Source organism: Trichomycterus rosablanca, chromosome 13 (assembly GCF_030014385.1).
Source record: "Trichomycterus rosablanca isolate fTriRos1 chromosome 13, fTriRos1.hap1, whole genome shotgun sequence".
In the NCBI taxonomy this organism is placed as follows: Eukaryota; Metazoa; Chordata; class Actinopteri; order Siluriformes; family Trichomycteridae; genus Trichomycterus; species Trichomycterus rosablanca.
In genome coordinates this window covers 7,203,562-7,224,223 of record NC_086000.1, presented here as the reverse complement: position 1 = coordinate 7,224,223, position 20,662 = coordinate 7,203,562, and the positions used below count along the sequence as shown (strand labels likewise).

At 39.5% G+C, this 20,662-nt stretch overlaps 1 protein-coding gene across 1 annotated transcript in view; it reads left to right on the top strand.

The window, feature by feature from the left end:
* eif2ak4 (eukaryotic translation initiation factor 2 alpha kinase 4) overlaps window positions 1-20,662 on the top strand; it is a 57,858-nt gene that overhangs the window by 31,783 nt on the left and 5,413 nt on the right. The window contains exons 25-35 of the mRNA XM_063007324.1: window positions 251-419; window positions 1,730-1,846; window positions 2,139-2,204; window positions 5,556-5,729; window positions 7,739-7,873; window positions 8,174-8,281; window positions 8,380-8,508; window positions 16,291-16,377; window positions 17,098-17,207; window positions 17,534-17,592; window positions 18,418-18,521. Of these exons, the coding sequence (XP_062863394.1) occupies window positions 251-419; window positions 1,730-1,846; window positions 2,139-2,204; window positions 5,556-5,729; window positions 7,739-7,873; window positions 8,174-8,281; window positions 8,380-8,508; window positions 16,291-16,377; window positions 17,098-17,207; window positions 17,534-17,592; window positions 18,418-18,521 (1,258 nt within the window). The remainder of the gene's footprint in view (window positions 1-250; window positions 420-1,729; window positions 1,847-2,138; window positions 2,205-5,555; window positions 5,730-7,738; window positions 7,874-8,173; window positions 8,282-8,379; window positions 8,509-16,290; window positions 16,378-17,097; window positions 17,208-17,533; window positions 17,593-18,417; window positions 18,522-20,662) is intronic.

The following is a 20,662-nucleotide window of genomic DNA, read 5'->3' as shown; positions in this document are numbered from 1 at the left end:
CATCAATCTCTAAATTTGTTTTTATTTAACAAAGAGAAAATGAGAGATTTCAGTTTTTATTGCATTTTTAGAAAGTTTTCCTAATACAGATTCGAAAAATCCACTATGTAATCAATTAAAATGTAATTTAATTGGGTGTATGTGGACATCCATTTTAAATAAAGTGGTATAAGCCTATACTTTAGTCCACTTAGAGATGTAGAGGTTAAGGCTGATGTGTAATGCCTGGTTATATGACATTACTAACCAGGTACAGCATTGAGCGAGTGTTCAGGCCACGGAAGCTGGACCGCGCTCATCCCAGAGAGCTGCTCGAATGTGCTTTCGACATTGTGGTGCCTGTGACGGCCAGCTTGCTTCCTGATGCAGAGACCATCTACACAATCTCTGAGGTCATCCAGGAGTTCAGTGCTCTCCAGGTACCTGAAGTGCTCACCTGATTCACCATCAAGATTGTATATCATCCGGTTTCAATTACGCTAGAACAAGCATGTCTAAAGTTCAGCCCCCAGGCCGATTGCAACCTGTGGGCAGATTTGAACTGGCTACTGGATTCTCTCCTACAAGACATCCATAATCGTGATCGACATAATCATAATCGGTGATACTTTGCATTTGCAATCTGATTGATCTTTGACTTTTCAAGCACCAAGAGTAATTGTCTGTATGACATAGACAAAAGCGAAAGCTCAAACATGGAGGAGAGATACTGGTTCCTCACTGGTTTACAAAATCCTGAATTGTTGCGTGATACTTTGCTTTGTGAGACCCCGCCCCTGTCAAGTGAAAAGAAGTGATCAGTTAGGCTCAGACTGCCTAGGTCCTCCTCGATCAGGGGTGGATGTGGTGGCAGTGACTAACAAGAAGGGTTTTTTAAGTCATGGCCAGTTGGATTTTGTCTGTCTTTAAATGGCCATTTTATCACATGAGGTTTAAATGTTAAATTTGACTTACTTGCTTTCTGAAGCAATCCCACAAGCCAAAGGAGGCATTCGCTAGCCCACGGCCCTCCTCAAGGACAACAGCATCAGTTAATGTTGATCTTGATAACACATTAATTGTAGGGTTTCCAGACCACTGTATCTGACCTAAAGGGTTCTGTAGATGAGCAGCAGACAAGGAAAATAACACGTCGGTTTAATTGTTTTTGTTAAGCAAGCAATGCAAATAACACAATAGCATGTTCTGTTCTGGAATAATTATTATGTTGTATTGCTGGTATATAGGAAATGTGTGTGTGTTTGTAATTAACTGACACGAAGTTATTTCAAAGTCAAGCTTAATCGCATACTGTAATCCCTGAACAGTAGATTGACCAATCAAGGGCATTTTTCTTAACTAAGAATTCAAAAACAAATCTTATGTTGGTGCTCAGGTGGCGCAGCGGTCTATTGTGCTAGAGTGCAGAGCCACCGATCTGGCCGGGTATCCATACAAACAAACTTGAGGGAGGGAAGGTTGTGTAGGATCTCTTCCCACTGCTGCTGCAATCTCTGGGACTGTTTCGGACACCAGTGGGGGGCGGGGGTACATATGGAGCCTAGCATGTCACTGATGAACACTGATGGGTGATAAAAAGCAGCTGCAGATTAGACACGTCAGAGGAGGTGTGTGGTGATCCGGCTTTCCTTGATTACATCGGTGGTTGTGCAGGAGGCAGTAGATTTACAACGGGAATTTAGTAGGCAGAAAATAATACTAATGGTTTGTATCTCATGCTGCATTATAGGAAAGAAACTACACTCTGTACCTGAACCACACCAGCCTGCTACGAGCTATTCTGCTGCACAGCGGCGTTCCAGAAGACAAACTCAACCAGGCGTCCGGCATCCTGTGTGACTCCATGGTAAGCTCACACACCCACCTTTATTATACACATAGTCAGTGTGGTCAGCCCGATTATTGTGTTAAGTTATCAGGCAGGGTTCATTTCAGTGTCTAGTGACATCAATGACGACATAATTTTCTTTGACACGATGTTGTTTAGCACTTCTGACACAGAGATCATTATTCAGCTGAGGAAACCGAGTTCACTGAGTAAATGATAATAATCTAAGTGCTCACTCAAGGTCACTTGGGAGCAAAACTCTGGGTTATGTTGTACTGTAGTCTCATTGTGTCTGTCGTTCCTGTTACAGAGTGAGAAACTGACGAAGCGGGAGGTGGAAGCCAAGTTCTGCAACTTGTCCCTGTCTAATAACAGCGTAAGGCATTACACCAGGACACTTCCACAGTACATTTCATGTTCAATCCAGTGCATGTCAAGATCTAAGTCACAGATCATAGTTAGTGTCCATATGTAAACATATATAGTTCAGAGTAAATTTGTAGTTGCTGATCATAAATGATAAACTAAAAAATACAGACTGTATGGATATGACTAAATGCAGTGTATGGCACATAGTTAGGGCCCTACTAAATTCACGGCAAAACGTGCTTAATTTCCAGGACCTCGTTTTTCAAAAAATCTCAAATTATAGAATAAATGGATGCTACAATACAGAGCACAACCTACTTTAATGGTGCGATGGTGCGAGGCTTCTTGTTCTCCCCCCCTCTGCATCCACAGAATTGGTTGGGAGATTTCCAAACTCTGTGGTTTTAGCTGTTTTAGACTTTGACATCTTGGACATTTTGACCAATTGATTGCTAACTGGGGTGGCATGGTGGCTCAGTGGGTAGCACTGTCATCTCCTAGCAAGAAGGTCCTGGGTTCGATTCCCATCTTGAGCGGTCTGGGTCCTTTCTCTTTGGAGTTTGCATGTTCTCCCCATGTCTGCGCGCGTTTCCTTACAGGAACTCCGATTTCCTCCCACATCCCAAAGACATTGATTCAAGTGAGGTGAATTGGAGATACAAAATTGTCCATGACTGTGTTTGCCATTAAAGACTTGAACTGATGAATCTTGTTTAACAAGTAATTATCTGTCCTGTCATGAATGTAACCAAAGTGTGTAAAACATGACGTTAAAATCCTAATAAACAAACATTGCTAACTGAATTGCCGTAGGATTACTAGGACCACAAATTATAGTACGGTCATAGTGCAGATTAGGCACTTGAATGCTATGCAAATTAAAAATGTTACATTCATAAACACAAAGCTTAAAGTTTGAATTTCACAGTAAATTGAATTAGGTAGGGCCACATATTATGTGGAAACCAAAAAGTCAATTCCAACTTTCAGCAATACTCATTGCTAAATCCCTTATACAGAATAAATCAACTTTGCAACAACAGTTTTGTGAAGGTCCTTTCCGGTTCCAGCATGAGCCCTGACGTCAACCCTTATCTAATACCTTTGGAGTGAATTGGAACATTGATTTCAAGCATCAATCAGCATCAGACTTTATGAATGTTTTTTTTAGTAAATTGGGACACACTGCCCCACACAAAGCCTTCTCAGATGAGTGGAGCCACTTTTAGCTATGTTTGTGATGTGTGTTGATGGAATGGTTTTTGAATGGAATTTCCAACAAGATTAATCGGGTGTCTACATATTTTTGGCAATATAGTGTAGCTTATCCAAACTGGTGGTTTGTTTTGTTTTTTGAGACCTTGCTGTATACTCATTAGACTTATTTAAAGATAGGTCCATATACATTTGGACATTGATAATGCTTTGGTTGTTTTAATCGTCTACCATAGCATATTGGAGTTGAGAGTGCATAATAAGTATGATCCAAAATTTGGATCCAGGTTAGCAGAAGGGTTAAGAACCAACAGCCCTTTTCTACATAGTGATTTTGTTTGGAAAGGGCCAAAAGTAATTGGACAGTTGGCTGCTTAGTTTTTCCATAGCCAGGTGTATACCATTACCCTCATTATTTCAACTACAAATAAGGAAAAGTAAGAAGCTGAGTTTATCTCAAGCATAACGTTCAGAAGAGCTGTCTCTGACAAGGAAGCAGGCAATCAATTGGCTGGGTACACCCAGAAGAACACTCTGTTGAAGTAAGGAACACCAAAAAACCTGGAAGACCAATAAAAACCACTGCTGTAGATGATTGGAGGATTGTCTGTCGCTCTTGTAAAGAAAAACCCATTCACATGAGTTGGTTAAATCATGAGGACTCTCCAGTAGGTGGGTGCCTCTGTATCACAGTCAACAATTGTGGGAAGTCTTTACCAAAACAAATATAGACAAGTTACCACAATGTGTAAACTGTGGTGAGTCTGAAAAACAGAAAAGCCAGATGAGGAAAAGTCTGTGCAGGTCTGGAACAACATCTCTTGGATAGATACGACCAAGACAGTTTAATGGGAAGGGAAAAGTATGGGGAAAAAATGGACTGCTCATGATCCAAAGAAAACCACAACATCAGTGAAGCACGTAGTATCATGGCATGTCCAAGTATGGCTAAAAATGGAACTGGTTCCTTGTCGTTATTGACTGTGGGACTACTGACAAAAGCAGGATTCCATTCCAGCCAAATGCTTCAAAGTTCAGTGGACAGCGCTTTAGACTGCAAATCGATAATGATCCAAAGCACACATCAGGAATTTCTGAAGGCAAAGAAGTTGATTATTGGCCAAGTTGGTCTCCTGACCTAATTGGTCTATCACCTGTTAATAACTAAACTGAAAGCAAGAATTGATATCAGTTGTATTTCAGCAGGTAAGATTAGGGCCGCTCAGGTGGCGTAGCGGTAAAAAAACATGCTGGAACCAGAGCTGGAATCTCGAATACATCGTATAGAGATACAATCAGCTGCTGGCTGGGCCACGTGAACAACGATTGGCTTGTTGTTCAGATATGGGTGGGATATTAAAAGCCAGATAGGGTCCCTCTCATAACTAATGCAATTACGATTGATGGCGCCTGCACAGAGACAAGAAAAGAGTGCTGTCAGGGTGTGTCTCTTCTCACACAGTGCTGATCCGCATTGCACTCGTCAAAGTGTAGGTGACAAAATGCATACGGCTGCTGCCCACGTGTCGGAGGGGGCGTGTGGGTTAGCTTTGTTTTCCTCAATCAGAGCGGGATCGGCATTGGTGGAGAGGAAGCATGACGCAATCGGCAATTGGACGTGCTAAAAGGGAGAAAAAGGGGAGAAAATATAAAAGATACTGGAATAGTTTATGAAGGTTGTCAGTTCAAGTCCTAACCAAGTTAAGTCATAATTGTAAGTTACTTTGGATATAAGTTACATAGATGTACATGTAAATAAAGATGGCTGTAGTTAAGTCCTGCCAAAGCATCAGCAGGGACTAAATCTAACGTCTGGTTATATCTATGAGTATTGACTTCATTGGCTTTCCAACCAAGTATTAAAAATGTCATTTATAATCCTGATGGTTAGTTTGTCCAGTTACTTTTAGTTCCAATAACATGATAGAGTGCAAAAATGACAAGAACATCATGGTCAGTGTCCAGATATTTAAGAACCTGCTTGTACATTAGTATAATTGTTCCTTCTAAAAGAACCTTGTTGTTGAGTGAAGGGATCACTAAGGCTACAGACACGGTACATAGATTTCCCCAAAAGACGGCAATATTATTTGAATAGACACATCAGTCTGTTTTAATATTTTTGTTTCACATCTGTGTGCAGTTGCAGATGCTGTACAAGTTTATAGAGCAGAAAGGAGAGCTGCATGAACTCCTTCCCCTCATCAACTCTCTGAGCAAACAGAAAACTGCAGCCGTTACTCAGCTGGTCAAGCAAGGCGTCAAAGATCTGGAGGAGCTCACGAGCCTGCTCAAGAGACTAGGAGTTAAAATACAGGTACACCTGTTCGCAGCCTCTGCTGCATTTTTTTTAGCTTCTTTTACCAACGAAAAGTGCCAAAAACAGTGTCTGTGATGGCATGGGGGTGCAGCACTTTCCATCGCTTCAGAGATCTGCATATATGTAAGGTCACCATTGATGCACAAACTTAAATTGGTATTTTGGAGAGTCATATACTGCCATAAAGATGACGTCTTTTCCCCAGGAACTCCATATCTATTTCAGCAGGACAATGCCAGGCTTCTTAAGCATTGAAACAGTTTGTATGCTGCTCAGCAGTCCATTACTCCCAGTGGAACCTTGAAAGCTACATTGAAATGTTTATTAGGGTGACACGGTGGCTCAGTGGGTAGCACTGTCGCCTCACAGCAAGAAGGTCCTGGGTTCGATCCCCAGGTAGGGCGGTCCGGGTCCTTTCTGTGTGGAGTTTGCATGTTCTCCCCGTGTCTGTGTGGGTTTCCTCCTGGAGCTCAAGTTTCCTCCCACAGTCTAAAGACATGCAAGTGAGGTGAATTGCAGATACTAAGTTGTCCATGACTGTGTTTGACATTCAACTTGTGAACTGATGAATCTTGTGTAAAGAGTTTCTGTCATGAATGTAACCGAAGTGTAAAAATTACGTTAAAATATGATTTAATAAAATTTGCACTTAATATTAATATATTAGTACTGGGTGGATTAGTAGTATATTACACTAGTCCACCACCAATAAGATTCAGGTTTGGTGTTATCGGCTAGCCAGGTGTCTTTATCGAAATGATTGGCTATGTCTGAATGAACAGCCTGTCAGGATAAAGTAGTAGATGAAAATAAAAGGGAAAAAATTATATTCTTATTAATACCCCTTACAAAAAAAATTAATGGGTAGCATTTCTGCTTATGCTTTGCTATTGAATTGGTGCAATGAATTGTGCAGTTTTACTTGTATTGGAATTACCCATGCATGTTATTTCTACCACCCAATAGTACATAGTACTGTTATTTACTTTGATTGTGTGGCAGCCAGTGGCACAGGAAACAATGCCCAAGTAGATGGAAGAATAGGTTTCACTTAATATCTGCACAGCACATATCAGAAGCAAATGTGTCACTGTGTCAAAAAAAAAAAAACTAAAGCTTAAATGAGGTAGGCTACTACAACAGGAGACAATAATTTTAAGATTTTTTTTTAAGCTTTCCAGTAAATGTGCATTATTAATACAGTGTTACCTTGGGAATCAACGTCAGTTGGTTCTGGGAGTTTAAAGGACGTTGAGTTTCAAGGCATTTTTTACCATAAGGATGTTTGGGAAACCTGTTAATGAGTTCCATGGTCCTGTGGAACTGCATATATTTTAGGCTTATTTAAAATAATGGGGTTGGTTTTGACACATACACTAAAAAAAATAACACTGAAGTACAATGAAAAATAAAATAAAAAAATACAACAAAACCTGCACTTTACCTTTACTTCTTTATTGTTTACTTACACGTGGAGATGCTTGATCCTAAAATACCGTACTCCGTTCAGTAAAGGCGCACTCACATGAGAAGTGGCACATTCATTTTTGCGCTGGCTGTGCCGTTATTTCCTATGGAGTGTGCCAGTGAACAAAGCTTAACGTGACTTACTATACTAAAACAACGGGCGAGGAATTTCATTAGTGAAGAGAACTTATGAGCAGTAATAATTAAGAGAGGTGTAGTGTTTCTATGTCGTTCTTTTATTACATTGTCACATTAAGCTTTTTTTAACCAATAAACATTTTAGACTCTCTAAGAAAAGCTGATTCTCCTAATTTCTCAGCACACCGAGCTATAACACAAGTTTAAAAGTGAAACGGGAGTAAAATAGTTTGCTGCAGAGGTTGTTTACGTAATTGTTTCACATTAAAAGTGTACTTTTTTTACGCCTCTGCTTTTTGATCTACAAGCAAAATTGGGAATAGCTGTAGCATGATGTTACTACGGTCACTTGAGTACTTGTGTCCGTCCCTAATACAGGTTTCTTTTGTCCTGTGTTACAGGTGGTGGTCAATCTGGGTCTGGTGTACAAGGTACAACACCACTGTGGAGTCATCTTTCAGTTTGTGGCCTTTATTAAAAAACGAAAGCGCACAGTGCCTGATATAATAGCAGCAGGAGGACGCTACGACCACATGGTATTTTGGACACACACACAAACACCTAGGACAGTGGTAGCTTAGTGGTTAAGGTACTGGACTAGTAACTGGAAGATTACTGGTTTGAGCCTCATTACCACCAGGTTGCCACTGTTGGGTCTCTGCAAGGCCCTCAGTTGTTTGTACTGTAATTGGCTAAAAATGTGAAGTACCTCTAGTAACTACTACTACTTTCCACTACTACCTAACTACTAGTTCTTCTTACTGCCCACTTCTACTTACCACTATTACTCATTTCACAATGATGAGTTTGCTCATGTCTTTGTCACCCTTGTTTAGATCCTCGAGTTTCGTGCACCAGCAGCCACTGCTCCTGTTCCCTCTGCTGTAGGGGCCAGCATAGCTCTCGATAAGATCTGTACTGCTGTGGCAGCCATGGAAGAACCAGTAAGACTAGAGCTTCTTTCTTTGTTCAATTTTCTTATTAACACTTGCTGAGTTTGCCTCTGATTAGTGGTCTCGTCTTGTCTTGCGCTTTTCCAAAGCCTCCTGTTAGTACCTGTGACGTGCTGGTGGTCCCAGTAGGACACACCTCGATGAGTAGGGCCGTTAACGTCACTCAGAAGATCTGGACAGCCGGAGTGTCGGCTGATTTGGTCTACGATGCCTCACAGGTAAGAACTTAAACATGTGAATTGAGAATCAAGGCAGTGTAACATAAATGAATTTCTCTTGGTATGCATGACGGTTTCACCACCATTTTATCCCGGTCAGGGTCGTAGCAGGTCCATTTTTCTCTCACAGGCTATTACACAGTACGATATGAGACACTGTAAAATGCTCTGACTTTTCTCAGTACTTCTGACAATATTTACAGCCATGCACATCAGTGTCTGGCATTCTCTTAGTCTGGAGTTTGGATCAGTAAACAGGTACTGTTCATTTACAACCCCAAATCAGATAAGGTTGGGACAGTATGGAAAATGCAAATAAAATAAAAATGCTGTGTTCCTTACATTTACTTTGATTTTTTTTTTATTGCAGACAGTTTGAACCCAAGATATTTCATGTTTTATCTGCTCAACTTCATTTCATTTGTTAATATAGCTCCATTCCTGCATTTCAGGCCTGCAACACATTCCAAAAAAAGTTGGGACGGCAGCAATTTAGGGCTAGTAATGAGATGAAAAAACTAAATAATGATGTGATTCCAAACAGGTGATGTCAACAGGTGATTGTAATCGTGGTTTAGTACGAAAGCAGCATCCAGGAAAGGCTTTGATGAGCAAAGATGATCAGAGGATCTCCAGTTTGTCAACAAATGCGTGAGAAAATGATTGAAATGTTTAAAAACAATGAACCTCAAAGAAAGATTAGAAGGGATTTGAATATTTCTCCCTCTACAGTGCATAATATCATTAAACGATTCAAGAGCTTTTTGCAGGAAGAACGGGACAAAATAAAAGCTGAAACACTAAACCACTTGGTATCCTTGGTGCCAAAACACCTTTTAAGTGTGGTGAAAAAGTGGTAAATGCTTTACTGTCTCAACTTATTTTGGAATGTTTTGCAGGCCTGAAATGCAGGAATGGATGTTTATTAATAAATGAAATGAAGTCGAGCAGATAAAACATGAAATATATCAGGTTCATCCTGTCTGCAATCAAATAAAAGTCAAAGTAAATGTAAGAAACTCTGTGTCTGATTTGCGGTTGTACACGATGTTTAAGCTGGTTTTATAAAGCATTCATTATAAAGGCAGCAGTTAAGTGTAAATGAAAAGGCTGCTCAGACGCAGTGTTGATGTGATGTCATCTGCATCACAGCAAAAGATATCAGACAGAAGTGCTTTGCACGGCCCCTAATTTATGCCTGCGTTGCAACACGGTCGAGCCGCTCCGTCTGTTTATCTGCTGGTGTGCTTGTTTCTCTAAGAGCAGCAGCATAACTTGTACCAGCATAACTTTTTCTGTTGAGCTGGATCATTGTAATTCTACGAATGGTCTGATTATAACACACTCACTTGCTTTTATGATTTTTTGTGTCTGTCAAATAAATGATCTAATAATATTCCATGCCAGGTCAGTTCTTTGCTTGGTGTGCACACGGCGTCTTTGATTCACTTACATTTAAGGGAGTTTTAACACTAATATAAACACACTGAAATGCATTGCCATTAGCTGTGAGGTATACACATGATTAAAAACATCTGCAAATAAATGATTGTGCAACATTGTGCATATTCATTCATGTATTGGTGGTTTTAATCCTTGGTGCTGACAGGCTTTAAATTAAATATTGTGGAGTGATTTTTGGTCAGAACTAATGCCTGTGTTCAGATTTGTGTACTGTCAGACTAATAGCATGTCGTGTCTCCCAGTTTAAAGCAACACTGAGGAAACATTGTCGTAACCCTGCTGAAAACTGCGTCAGCATTACGCTCACAAACGCAGCTTTTGCCGTTCATTATTATTTGTGAGGCAGCAGACTGGCTTGTCCGAGAGCGTAACGTGTGCCCACTTCCGCAGCCCAAATTGTTTTCATATTCCCTTTGTTTTTTTTAATTTTTATCTTGAGACTGCACTAAGGGCTTCCAAAGCTTTCCTGCTTCCCATGTTGATCTGGAATTACTTATTGGATCTGGTCTGTGTCTTTGTGTTTTGGCCGTGCTCTTAAATGCAAATAATCCAGCTCTGTTTCCCAGGACCAGAAATCTACAATGGCTAATTGTCTTTTTGTTTTTGTTTTAATAGCTGCAGACTAAATCCTTGTCCAAAATATACTTAGTAGCCTCAACTCAACTAGCAAAATTTAGCAAAAACAGTAAGCTGTGTATACTGTACCTTTGAAAGCCCAGATAGCCCGTTACTGGATATTTAGATTAAGATTAATGTTAAATTTATAATTAATGAACTATCATGCCCTACGCATATTTATTATATTACTTATTATTTTATAATGTATATACAGTACACTGATCAGCCATAACATTAAAACCACCTCCTTGTTTCTACACTCAGAACAGGTATTATTTAAGTGGTGGATCATTCTCAGCACTGCAGTGACACTGACATGGTGGTGGTGTGTTAGTGTGTGTTGTGCTGGTATGAGTGGATCAGACACAGCAGCGCTGCTGGAGTTTTTAAACACCTCACTGGCACTGCTGGACTGAGAATAGTCCACCAACCAAAAAATATATTCAGCCAACAGTGCACCGTAGGCAGCTTCCTGTGACCACTGATGAAGGTCTAGAAGATGACCAACTCAAACAGCAGCAATAGATGACTGATCGTCTCTGACTTTACATCTACAAGGTGGACCAACTAGGTAGGAGTGTCTAATAGAGTGGACAGTGAGTGGACATGGTATTTAAAAACTCCAGCAGTGCTGCTGTGTCTGATCCACTCATACCAGCACAACACACACTAACACACCACCACCATGTCAGTGTCACTGCAGTGCTGAGAATGATCCACCACTTAAATAATACCTGCTCTGTAGTGGTCCTGTGGGGGTCCTGACCATTGAAGAACAGCATGAAAGGTGGCTAAAAAAAGCATGCAGAGAAATAGATGGACTACAGTCAGTAATTGTAGAACTACAAAGTGCTTCTATATGGTAAGTGAAGCTGATAAAATGGACAGTGAGTGTAAAAACAAGGAGGTGGTTTTAATGTTATGGCTGATCAGTAATATATTAGCTTTTACTTTTTAAATGCAGTCAGTGCTTCTTGTTTTGTCATTAGGGGCATGTTATTGACCAGAAGCGAGGCTAGTGCAGCCAGGCGGGCTAAGGTAAAAATGTCTGGCTTGAGCAGAGAGGTATTCAGACTTGTTGAGTGGATGCAACAGACGGCACAGTCATTTATTTTTATTGCATTAATATTTTCCCATTAATTTTTACCTACTTTCTAGCTAATTGGAAGGTCAGAGCTGGTGGCTCCTGTAGAACAGTTGTGGGTTAGCATTTTTGGCAGGCGTCTGTTTGCTTGTGCAGAACTTTTACTCCTGCTTGGAGGATTGTTGCGCATAGCTGACTGGAAATGAGGGCATTGAGTGCACCTCTAAGCAGCACAGAGCAGAATTACGTTCTCGCTACACTCTAAACCAGACGCAGACGTCACACAGCAGGTGTGATGAGAATAAATCTCCCCCCAGACACTGTCATGTATGCATAATAACAACACACATACGTGTGTCCACCAGCCAGCTGTCTGGCCGGACCTTGTGGAAATACACATAAAAGAGGCTACTTTTTCACTCTACTGACAAGCAGTGTCAGAAACATTCAGACATTTATTATTTATTGATTCATTACAACCACCCAACATGACCACTTTGACTTTTTTGTAAAACACTAACTCGTTAGAAAGCCAACCAAGCGTTTAATTAACACATCATCTATGTGACGCAAACTAAGTAAATGCAAATAACAGCATTTCTTACTAAAAATTAAAATCAGAAGATCTGATTGGTTCAGAAAGCGCTTTTTTAACCATTATCGCCAGTTCTGTAGGAGCGTTCCATTCACCCCAGTTGTTCCTGTGAAGTGCACTACGTAGGGTATTCCAAAATTGTAAGTGAGATTCCAATCCAAAGGTAACGAAAATGTTCAAATGAAGTGAACTTCAAACTGTGTAGGGAGTAGGGAGCGACGCTTCATCACTATGCTGGAAGCTGGCTGGAACATTTACCCGCGTTGTGGGTTAAAACAGCCGGAGCGTTTATAGAGAGCAGAAAATTTTATCTTTAATAAAAACTAGCGGTAATGTGAGAATAACCAGTGAACGTCCAGAAACGCTGCACAATCCACCAAAAACACAAAAGTAGCTTGTTAACTTTTACACCGTTAATCACAAACAATAAAACACCACGTGATGACATCACAAAGCGGCTGTACGATGATAAAATCAGGGTTATTCCCAGATGACATCTCAATATGATAGACGGCTGAGCTTCATTAGTTTGATGGTTTAGAAAGCAAAGAAACGCTCAAAGAAATTTCGGTAACAAGACGCTGTCATGTACGTGATGACGTCACAGGGTGTCCGAATGAATTCGTTTAACCTGCTTAAGGTCCCATAGACAAGATCACGTGATCAGTGTGTAGTGAACACAAGGGCACTCAGTAGTAACTAATGTTAGTACATGCTGAGGCTAGGGACTCTTGTTGTTTACGACTTTGTGTCATTTTTTTGCGAGTCAGTCATTTGAAACGAGTCTGAGTCGAGTCTGAAGTCGCTGTGTGTGTGTGTGACTTATGTGCAACGTACATTCAATTAAAAATGGTGCAGTAGCCAGTATTATTTTTTAAATAACTTTTTAAAACTATAAACACAAGTTTTAGCGATTAAAATAAGATTGAATAGCATCATCTGAATGACCTGGAATCATAAAAAAAACAAGAAAAATGATTGTCATACATACATGTATATACATGTATACACAATGATAAAATGATTTGGATGTTGGAAATTGGGCTCTTAGAACAGAGTTGGCCATAATACCACACCCTTGGAGCAGAAATGGGTCAGTTGGAAAGCTGGAAACCCCCCAAACCCCCAACCATAGAGCCCTAACCACTGAGCCACCACCAGTGCCCAAAGAACCAGTAATTTGCTTAAGGTTTTCTGATGTAATGTTTTGTTTTGGCTGGATTTCATCACCTGGCTTTCTGTAGCTACCAGCAACAAATTTAAAACACTGATGATTGCCCAGAAAGTCAACCCCCTTCCCCCCTTCACACAAGCACAAAAATCTACAAATATTAAGTGTGATTTTGGTCTGTATTTTATAGCATTCAGACAACTTGGATGGCTCAAATTGACCTGTCCTTTAAGACGGTCAGAACATAAAAGATCCACTTTTTTTTCTTCCATGTTATACTTCATCTTACTGTCATTTAGTCTTTAGTCTATTATTACCCACCAATAAGACTAAAAATATATTACCATGATGTTATGTAAAATGAATTAAGGCTACATGGCACACAATACTTCTCAACTTTTGTAAAAGACAAGTTAGTAATAGGGTCATTTGTTTGCATGTGTGCTCTGTCTGGACTAAACATGACTGGAGCTGGACTTGGTAGCCACAGCCTTGCCTGGTGTTTTGCCTCTGGCCTGGTCTTTGTGGAGACACAAATAAATCTACTGCACTGGATCCAGACCAGCACAAGCTGATCTCTTGACACATTGTGCAGTTTGGCTTGTTTGGGATAACTGAATTGTTACTATGTGGTGGTAAAAAAACAGTTTAAACAAACATTTAAGCTCTGAGTACCAGGGAAGGTAGATCCAGAGATTCGCGAGAATGTCGGATGCTAAATTCTCTACATTATATAGCCAGCGGTGCCCTCCAGTCCAACAGGTGACCGTCAGGCTTTTCCATGCAGTAAACATATTAAATAATAATTAAACATATTGTTAATCTCATACAATCTGATTATATTATGATTTGGCCCACGAAAGTGGTAAAAATACAGGCTGGTTACCTGTACAGAACACAAAGTTTTGGCAGTGTGGCATTTTTCCAGGCCAAACATTGTGATGTGTTAATGTATTTCCATTTCAGTAAAGCAGTGGGCCACTCTTGTCTCCCTTATCAGAGTCTCTTCTGTTCATGTTGCATGTCAGCTAAGTCATGACACTCACCCTACAGTGTGTTAGAAGCTGTTAACATGTCAGTGCACTGATAAATGTCCTGCTTTTAGTGATATGCATGTATAACTGTGTACATTCTGAATCTGATTAACTGATTATGATTTAAAGTATATATTGGGAATATAAATAGGGGAAATGGAATTTTTGTGAAATCATTATCAAAGTTGAGCAAAAACAAGCTTATTTGATTGCTTAATGACTACAATACTGCACTGTATTGCTCATGCTCAAGCGCATTATCTTCACAGATCAACTCATTGGTATGAGGAATATTTAAATCCTGACATTGCCTTGTTTGTTTTACATTGACAATGCAAGGTGTCACTAAATAATTTGAGAATTTTAAAATTTTTAAATTATTTGGATAATTTTATATGGGCCTTCTCAGTCACCAGGTTTCAAACCAGTTATACAATCCCCATTATTAAAATGTTGATCACTTCAAAAAGTGTGATTATATGTATACAAAATATATTGAGGAAAAAAATACATACCCATATTTGTTATTAATTAATTATTATAAAAATATGGTTAAAATATTAATAAAAACAGCTAACGTTACAATTTTTTCTTAGTTAATCATTATTAAAATCTAGAAAAATTATGTTTAAATTTTTCTTTTAATGATTTATTATAAAAATATAGAAAAACATATATAAACTGTGGTAAAATTGTCTTTTAAATAATCATAAAAAAGGGCGCCCAGGTGGCGCAGCATGATATTTCACTAGCACACCAGTGCCGAGATTCTAAACTCCTCGGTTCGAAACTCGGCATTGCCACCCGTCGGCTGAGCGCCATCTGGCGGGCATAATTGGCAGTGCCTGCAGGTAGGGTTGACCGGAATTTGTGGGCGGGGTCTTCAAACGCTGTGTAAGGACCCTGATTGGCGGATAGAGGCGCCTGTGCAGAGTGCATGGGTGGAAAAGGGTTCTGAGGCGTGAGCAGCAATGTACCCTCCTCAACTGCAAAAAATCGAGGATCCCCAGCAGTGGGAGACAAATTGACTACACTAAATTGGGAGAAAATGGGAGAAAAGCGCATAAAATGTATTAAAAAACTACAGAAATAAATAAAATAAAAAGTGGTAAAAATGTTCTTTTAATTAATTATTATAAAAATATGGGAAAATATTTAAAAAACTGTGGTAAAAATATAAACAATATATAAAAAATATATATAAAACTGGTAACAATGTTCTCTTAATCAATAATTATAAAAATATAGAAAAAGTAAGTAAAACTGTGGTCACAATTTTTCTATTAATTAATCATTATTATTGTACTTGGATGTGTACACAGTGTTATTTTTTCCATTTTCCATTATTTATATAGTTATTGTTATAATTTTCCTTTGTAACCTTGCATCTCTTTCTTAAAATGTGTTTTTGTTTTGTTGGATAGCAACATGACAGAACAGTGAAACATTGCTTTAAGAGGCACATTTGAAGAATAGTCATATGTTAAACAGCTTACTAATGTCTGAAAGCTTATGTCACAAGTGCATACCACCAGCAGTAGTGTTCTTGCTATGTAGCAGTATGTTATGTGTAGCAGTGTGTTAAGTTTGTGAATTGTGAATGATGATAATTGTATAGTTAATCATCAGTTGGAATGTCATCATTGTTTTGGAGATGTTCAAAGTCTAGCTTTAAGAGATTGTAATTATAGTAAACTTTTTTGATGAAGTGAGTGTGTTTGTTAGCGTGTGAGAGAGGTTCATGGGTGGCTCGGGTACACATGCTGTTTCCTGTTTAGAGTGGCTGAAGATAAATAAATTGCTGTATGTGTTTCAGTCTCAGGAGGCTCTGCTGGAACACTGCAGGCTTGCAGGCATTACGTTCATGGCTCTCGTCTCGGACAAAGAGGGCAATTATGTAAAGGTAAGCTGCAAGAGATATATCAGTATAAGTGGAAAAATAACTAGTGGATATATTGTATTTCTTTCTGTTAAGTTACAAATAGCTCTGTTTCTTTATGCATATTTCCCTTTTCTTCTAAGTTAGCTGTATCCAAATACCCGGTTGCATCTCCTCTGCTGCTGCAGGCCCCTACCATGGCTACTAGCCTACAATGTGTAGTAGCCAACCTCTTCTTTACACTAACGTGTGTTTTTACCGCTGCGCCACCTGAGCGGCATTATACCATGTTCTTAAGTGTAAAGCAAATTTTGTATTACACAAATTGCGTCCACACAGGAGGGATGGTCGAACACTCTAGCCATTGGGAGGTGCACTTGGCATTGCGCTCTTAGTGCTGGTTCCAAATCCGTCTGAAAAAAAGGAGGGTTATGTCAGGAAGGGCATCCAGCATACAAACTGTGCCAAATCAGTTATGCGGACCAGAATGATCCGCTGTGCCGACCTCTAAAAAATACGGGATTAGCTCACCGAGGACCTGTGCGCCTTTTTCAGAGGCAGTTTCAGATATGAATGCTGAATTATAACATGCACTCTTTAATACACTTCTGCAATTATAGGATCAACAACTGTATGTTTTGTATTGTGGTTATCATTCATCAATGACATGGTGTTTTAACATGAGTTTTAAAGTTTCCTGCTCTAGTATTTTATCCATCTTTAATGATTGTTTGTTATTTCTAGGTGAAGACTTTTGAGAAGGACCGTCAGTCAGAGAAGCGGATTCCAGAATCGGATTTACTTGATCACATAATTCAAAGGTGTCGGACCAGACTCTCAGATGAGAGAAGTCGGTAGGTGTTATACTCTAATTCCAAGTTCAGTGTGAAATCAAACACTAACACTAAATCAAACCAGAGAAAGAAAGCAGTCACAGTTAAATATGGGCCAGCTGTAGCCTAGTGGTTAAGGTACTGGACCAGTGATCAGAGGGTTGCTGGTTCAAGCCCCACCACTGCCAGGTTGCTGCTGTTGGGCCCTTGAGCAAGGCCCTTAACCCTCAATTGCTCAGACTGTATACTGTAACTGTAATGTAAGTCGCTTTGGATAAAAGGTGTCTGCTAAATGCTGAAAATGTAAATGTAAATAGATTTATAATTATGTTTGTTTATACTTACAGAGAGATATCAGAGGGCGTGTCTCTCCAGAATTCCAAGGGGTCCTTGCTGGTAAACTCAGGTATTGGTCTTCCACCTTGACTTCTGTTCTTGTTAGGCTGGACTTAAAAATACTTGCTGCTCAGCCAGCAGAAAGTGATTTTGCCTGGTAATCTGCGCTAAACAAAGCTCAAAATGCGTAGCACGTGAAAGCAACTTTATGACCATCAAGCTGAGGTGAGCGAGGATAAAATAGACCACACACCGCTTGAACTAAAACAATGAGTTTACATTTAGGACAAGCTGTTTCCTTTTTCATGCACAGTGTGTTAGTTTTGTTCTGGTCTTTTATTAGTGGATACTTTACGATCACAGGGCGCTGCTGGCTGTATATTTTTAATTGATGTGCTCCTCTTTTAAAAGCACAACAACACTGCTGCATTAAGAAGTATATTAAATAAATAAAAAAAGAACTGGCATAATATTTTTCTTTCTTTTGTAAAGTGCACTATATAAGGTCTTAGTGTCTGTATACTGGGAATAGGACACCTCTTACAGCTGAAAAGCTGGAAAAGCTGGGGCACAGTGGCTCAAGGGGTAGCACTGTCTCCTCACAGCAAGAAGGTCCTGGGTTCGATCCCCAGGTGGGGCGGTCCAGGTCCTTTCTGTGTGGAGTTTGCATGTTCTCCCCGTGTCTGTGTGGTCCAAAGACGTGCAAGTGAGGTGAATTGGAGATACAAAATTGTCCATGACTGTGTTTGGCATTAAACTTGTGAACTGATGAATCTTTTGTAACCAGTAACTACCGTTCCTGTCATAAATGTAACCGAAATCTTAATAAATCAATAAATAAATCGAATGCTAGCCGACTGTTCTATTTTTTAACCTGAAGTTTGTTTTCTGGCAGCGTCGGCGGAACAGCACGGATGCAGCTCCACGATAAACATGAACGTGAACTTGGTTACGCCAGACAAGCTTTCAGCCAGCGCTCGACGACGCTACGAGACACAGGTCTGGAACAGTGCCAGCATTGAGACGGGAAAAGTTTCCATCTTGTTTATAGCACTAATAAATTTCTTCCAGATTTGACCAGACTGTTTGGGTCTTCAGTCAAGCGGACAAATAGCGATTCATTCAGGAGCTCTAACATTTCTCTTAGTGTCCCTTAACCTGGAACGTGATTGATTATTTATTACTGGTTCACTTCTTTGAATGAATTTATTTATTTATTTCTGTCACAGCAGATTATTCGCTTTACTTTGAATGTTCTCTCTGTTCCAACCCTTCTTCTATGGCTAGAGTTTTTAAATGCAGTGTTTTTGAATCAGATAAGCCATCGCAGTGCAAAAAATCATATTTTCATCATTTAAAAAAGGGATTTATAAATAATTATGATCTCAAATTAATCATTAGAGCAGAAGGTTTTGCTTTAGTTGACATTACTATCAAAGCTTCTCAGCAGTCTATTACTCTAGTACATCACTGCTGAGATCTGGGTTTGAATTTCAGTTCTTGATGAAAATAAAATTAAAATCAAAGCTTCTCACTTATGAGTTATTTATGGGATGACGACATTTCCAGAAATTTTGAAGCTGGCCTGATAGTTTTCACATGACCTAAATGCCTTACTGATCTAAAATGGTTATTATTTTAGTGTTTTTTACATATTGGATTCATATAAAATAATAAAATGTTTGGGGGGATGGTGCAAATCAAGACTCTGACGGTGAAATGTCACTTTTTCATCTAAATGTCCTGGAACAGCCAACTTGTTTTGTGTATCCTAATGTTACCTACATGTTTGACTTCTGTTAAATGAATTGCTGTAATTCTTTACATTTAAATGTTTGGCTTTTAGCAGACGCTTTTGTCCAAAGCCAGTTACAGCTGTAACAGTATACAGTCTAAGCAATTGAGTGTTAAGGGTCTTGCTCATGTCACTTCTGATTTTAGTACCGAAGGCTGCATCCCAAATGTACACAGTGAAAGAATACTAATGTTAACATAACTAATTAATTTGACTAGTGTAGTATCAGGTCTGCTTGTGTATAGTTTGGGTTGTAGCCACAAATGTGTTTTGTTTATATGATGCACCTCTCCGGTTCGGGGCGCCTCACAGCAAGAAGGTCCTGGGTTTGATCCCCAGGTGGGGCGGTCCGGGTCCTTTCTGTGTGGAGTTTGCATGTCATCCCCGTGTCCGCGTGGGTTTCCTCCGGGTGCTCAGGTTTCCTCCCACAGTCCAAAGGCATGCAAATGAGGTGAATTGAAGACACTAAATTGTCCAAGACTGTTTGATATAAACTTGTGGACTGATGAACCTTGTATAATGAGTAACTACCGTTCCTGTCATGAATGTAACCAAAGTTAAAGACGTTAAAATCCTAATAAACAAACAAACCTCTCCCATTCAGAGTCTGCCAGTGAATGTAAATATAAATGTGTTTCTGACAGGTTTGGCTCCAGTTAAATATGTCTTTTAAAATGTGATACTAAAATGAAACTATCGGCAGTAGCTCATGTTAAAGGGACAGTGGTAGCTATGTGGTTAAGGTACTGGACTAGTAATAATAAGGAAGCCCCACCATCACCAAGTTGCCACTGAGCAAGGCCCGTAATCCTCAATTGCTCGAATTGCACTTAGTCAAAATTGTAAGTCGCTTTGGATAATTGCAGCAAATGTAAATGGAAGCTATCATGAGCATGACTGGGATCACAATTTGAATGTTTTTTTTATTTATTTATGTAGTATTGTATTAAGGTAAAATGATCACGTTATTTCTATTAGATGTTTGGTATGTATTATTTTACATACACTATATAAAAGTATGAAGACACTAGCCCCCCATGCTTTTCCATGCTTCATGCTTTTCCACGGGATTGTGGCATCAATGAATCTGTGCTTTTTTTTAGTCAAAAAGCAGCACTTGTGAGATAAGGCACTGGTATTGGGTTGAAGAAGTTTCTCCCCACCAGCTTTGTCAAACGACTTGACTTATCTTCATGTGCCACTGGAACAGAAATGGGGTTCCCTGAAGTGATATCATATTATGAATTCTATACAATTGACTATATACACCTGATACAAGTAGGTGTGGCTTAAACTCCCAAAAAAGGATGTATCCACATACTTTTGGCATTATTTGTAGATTTGC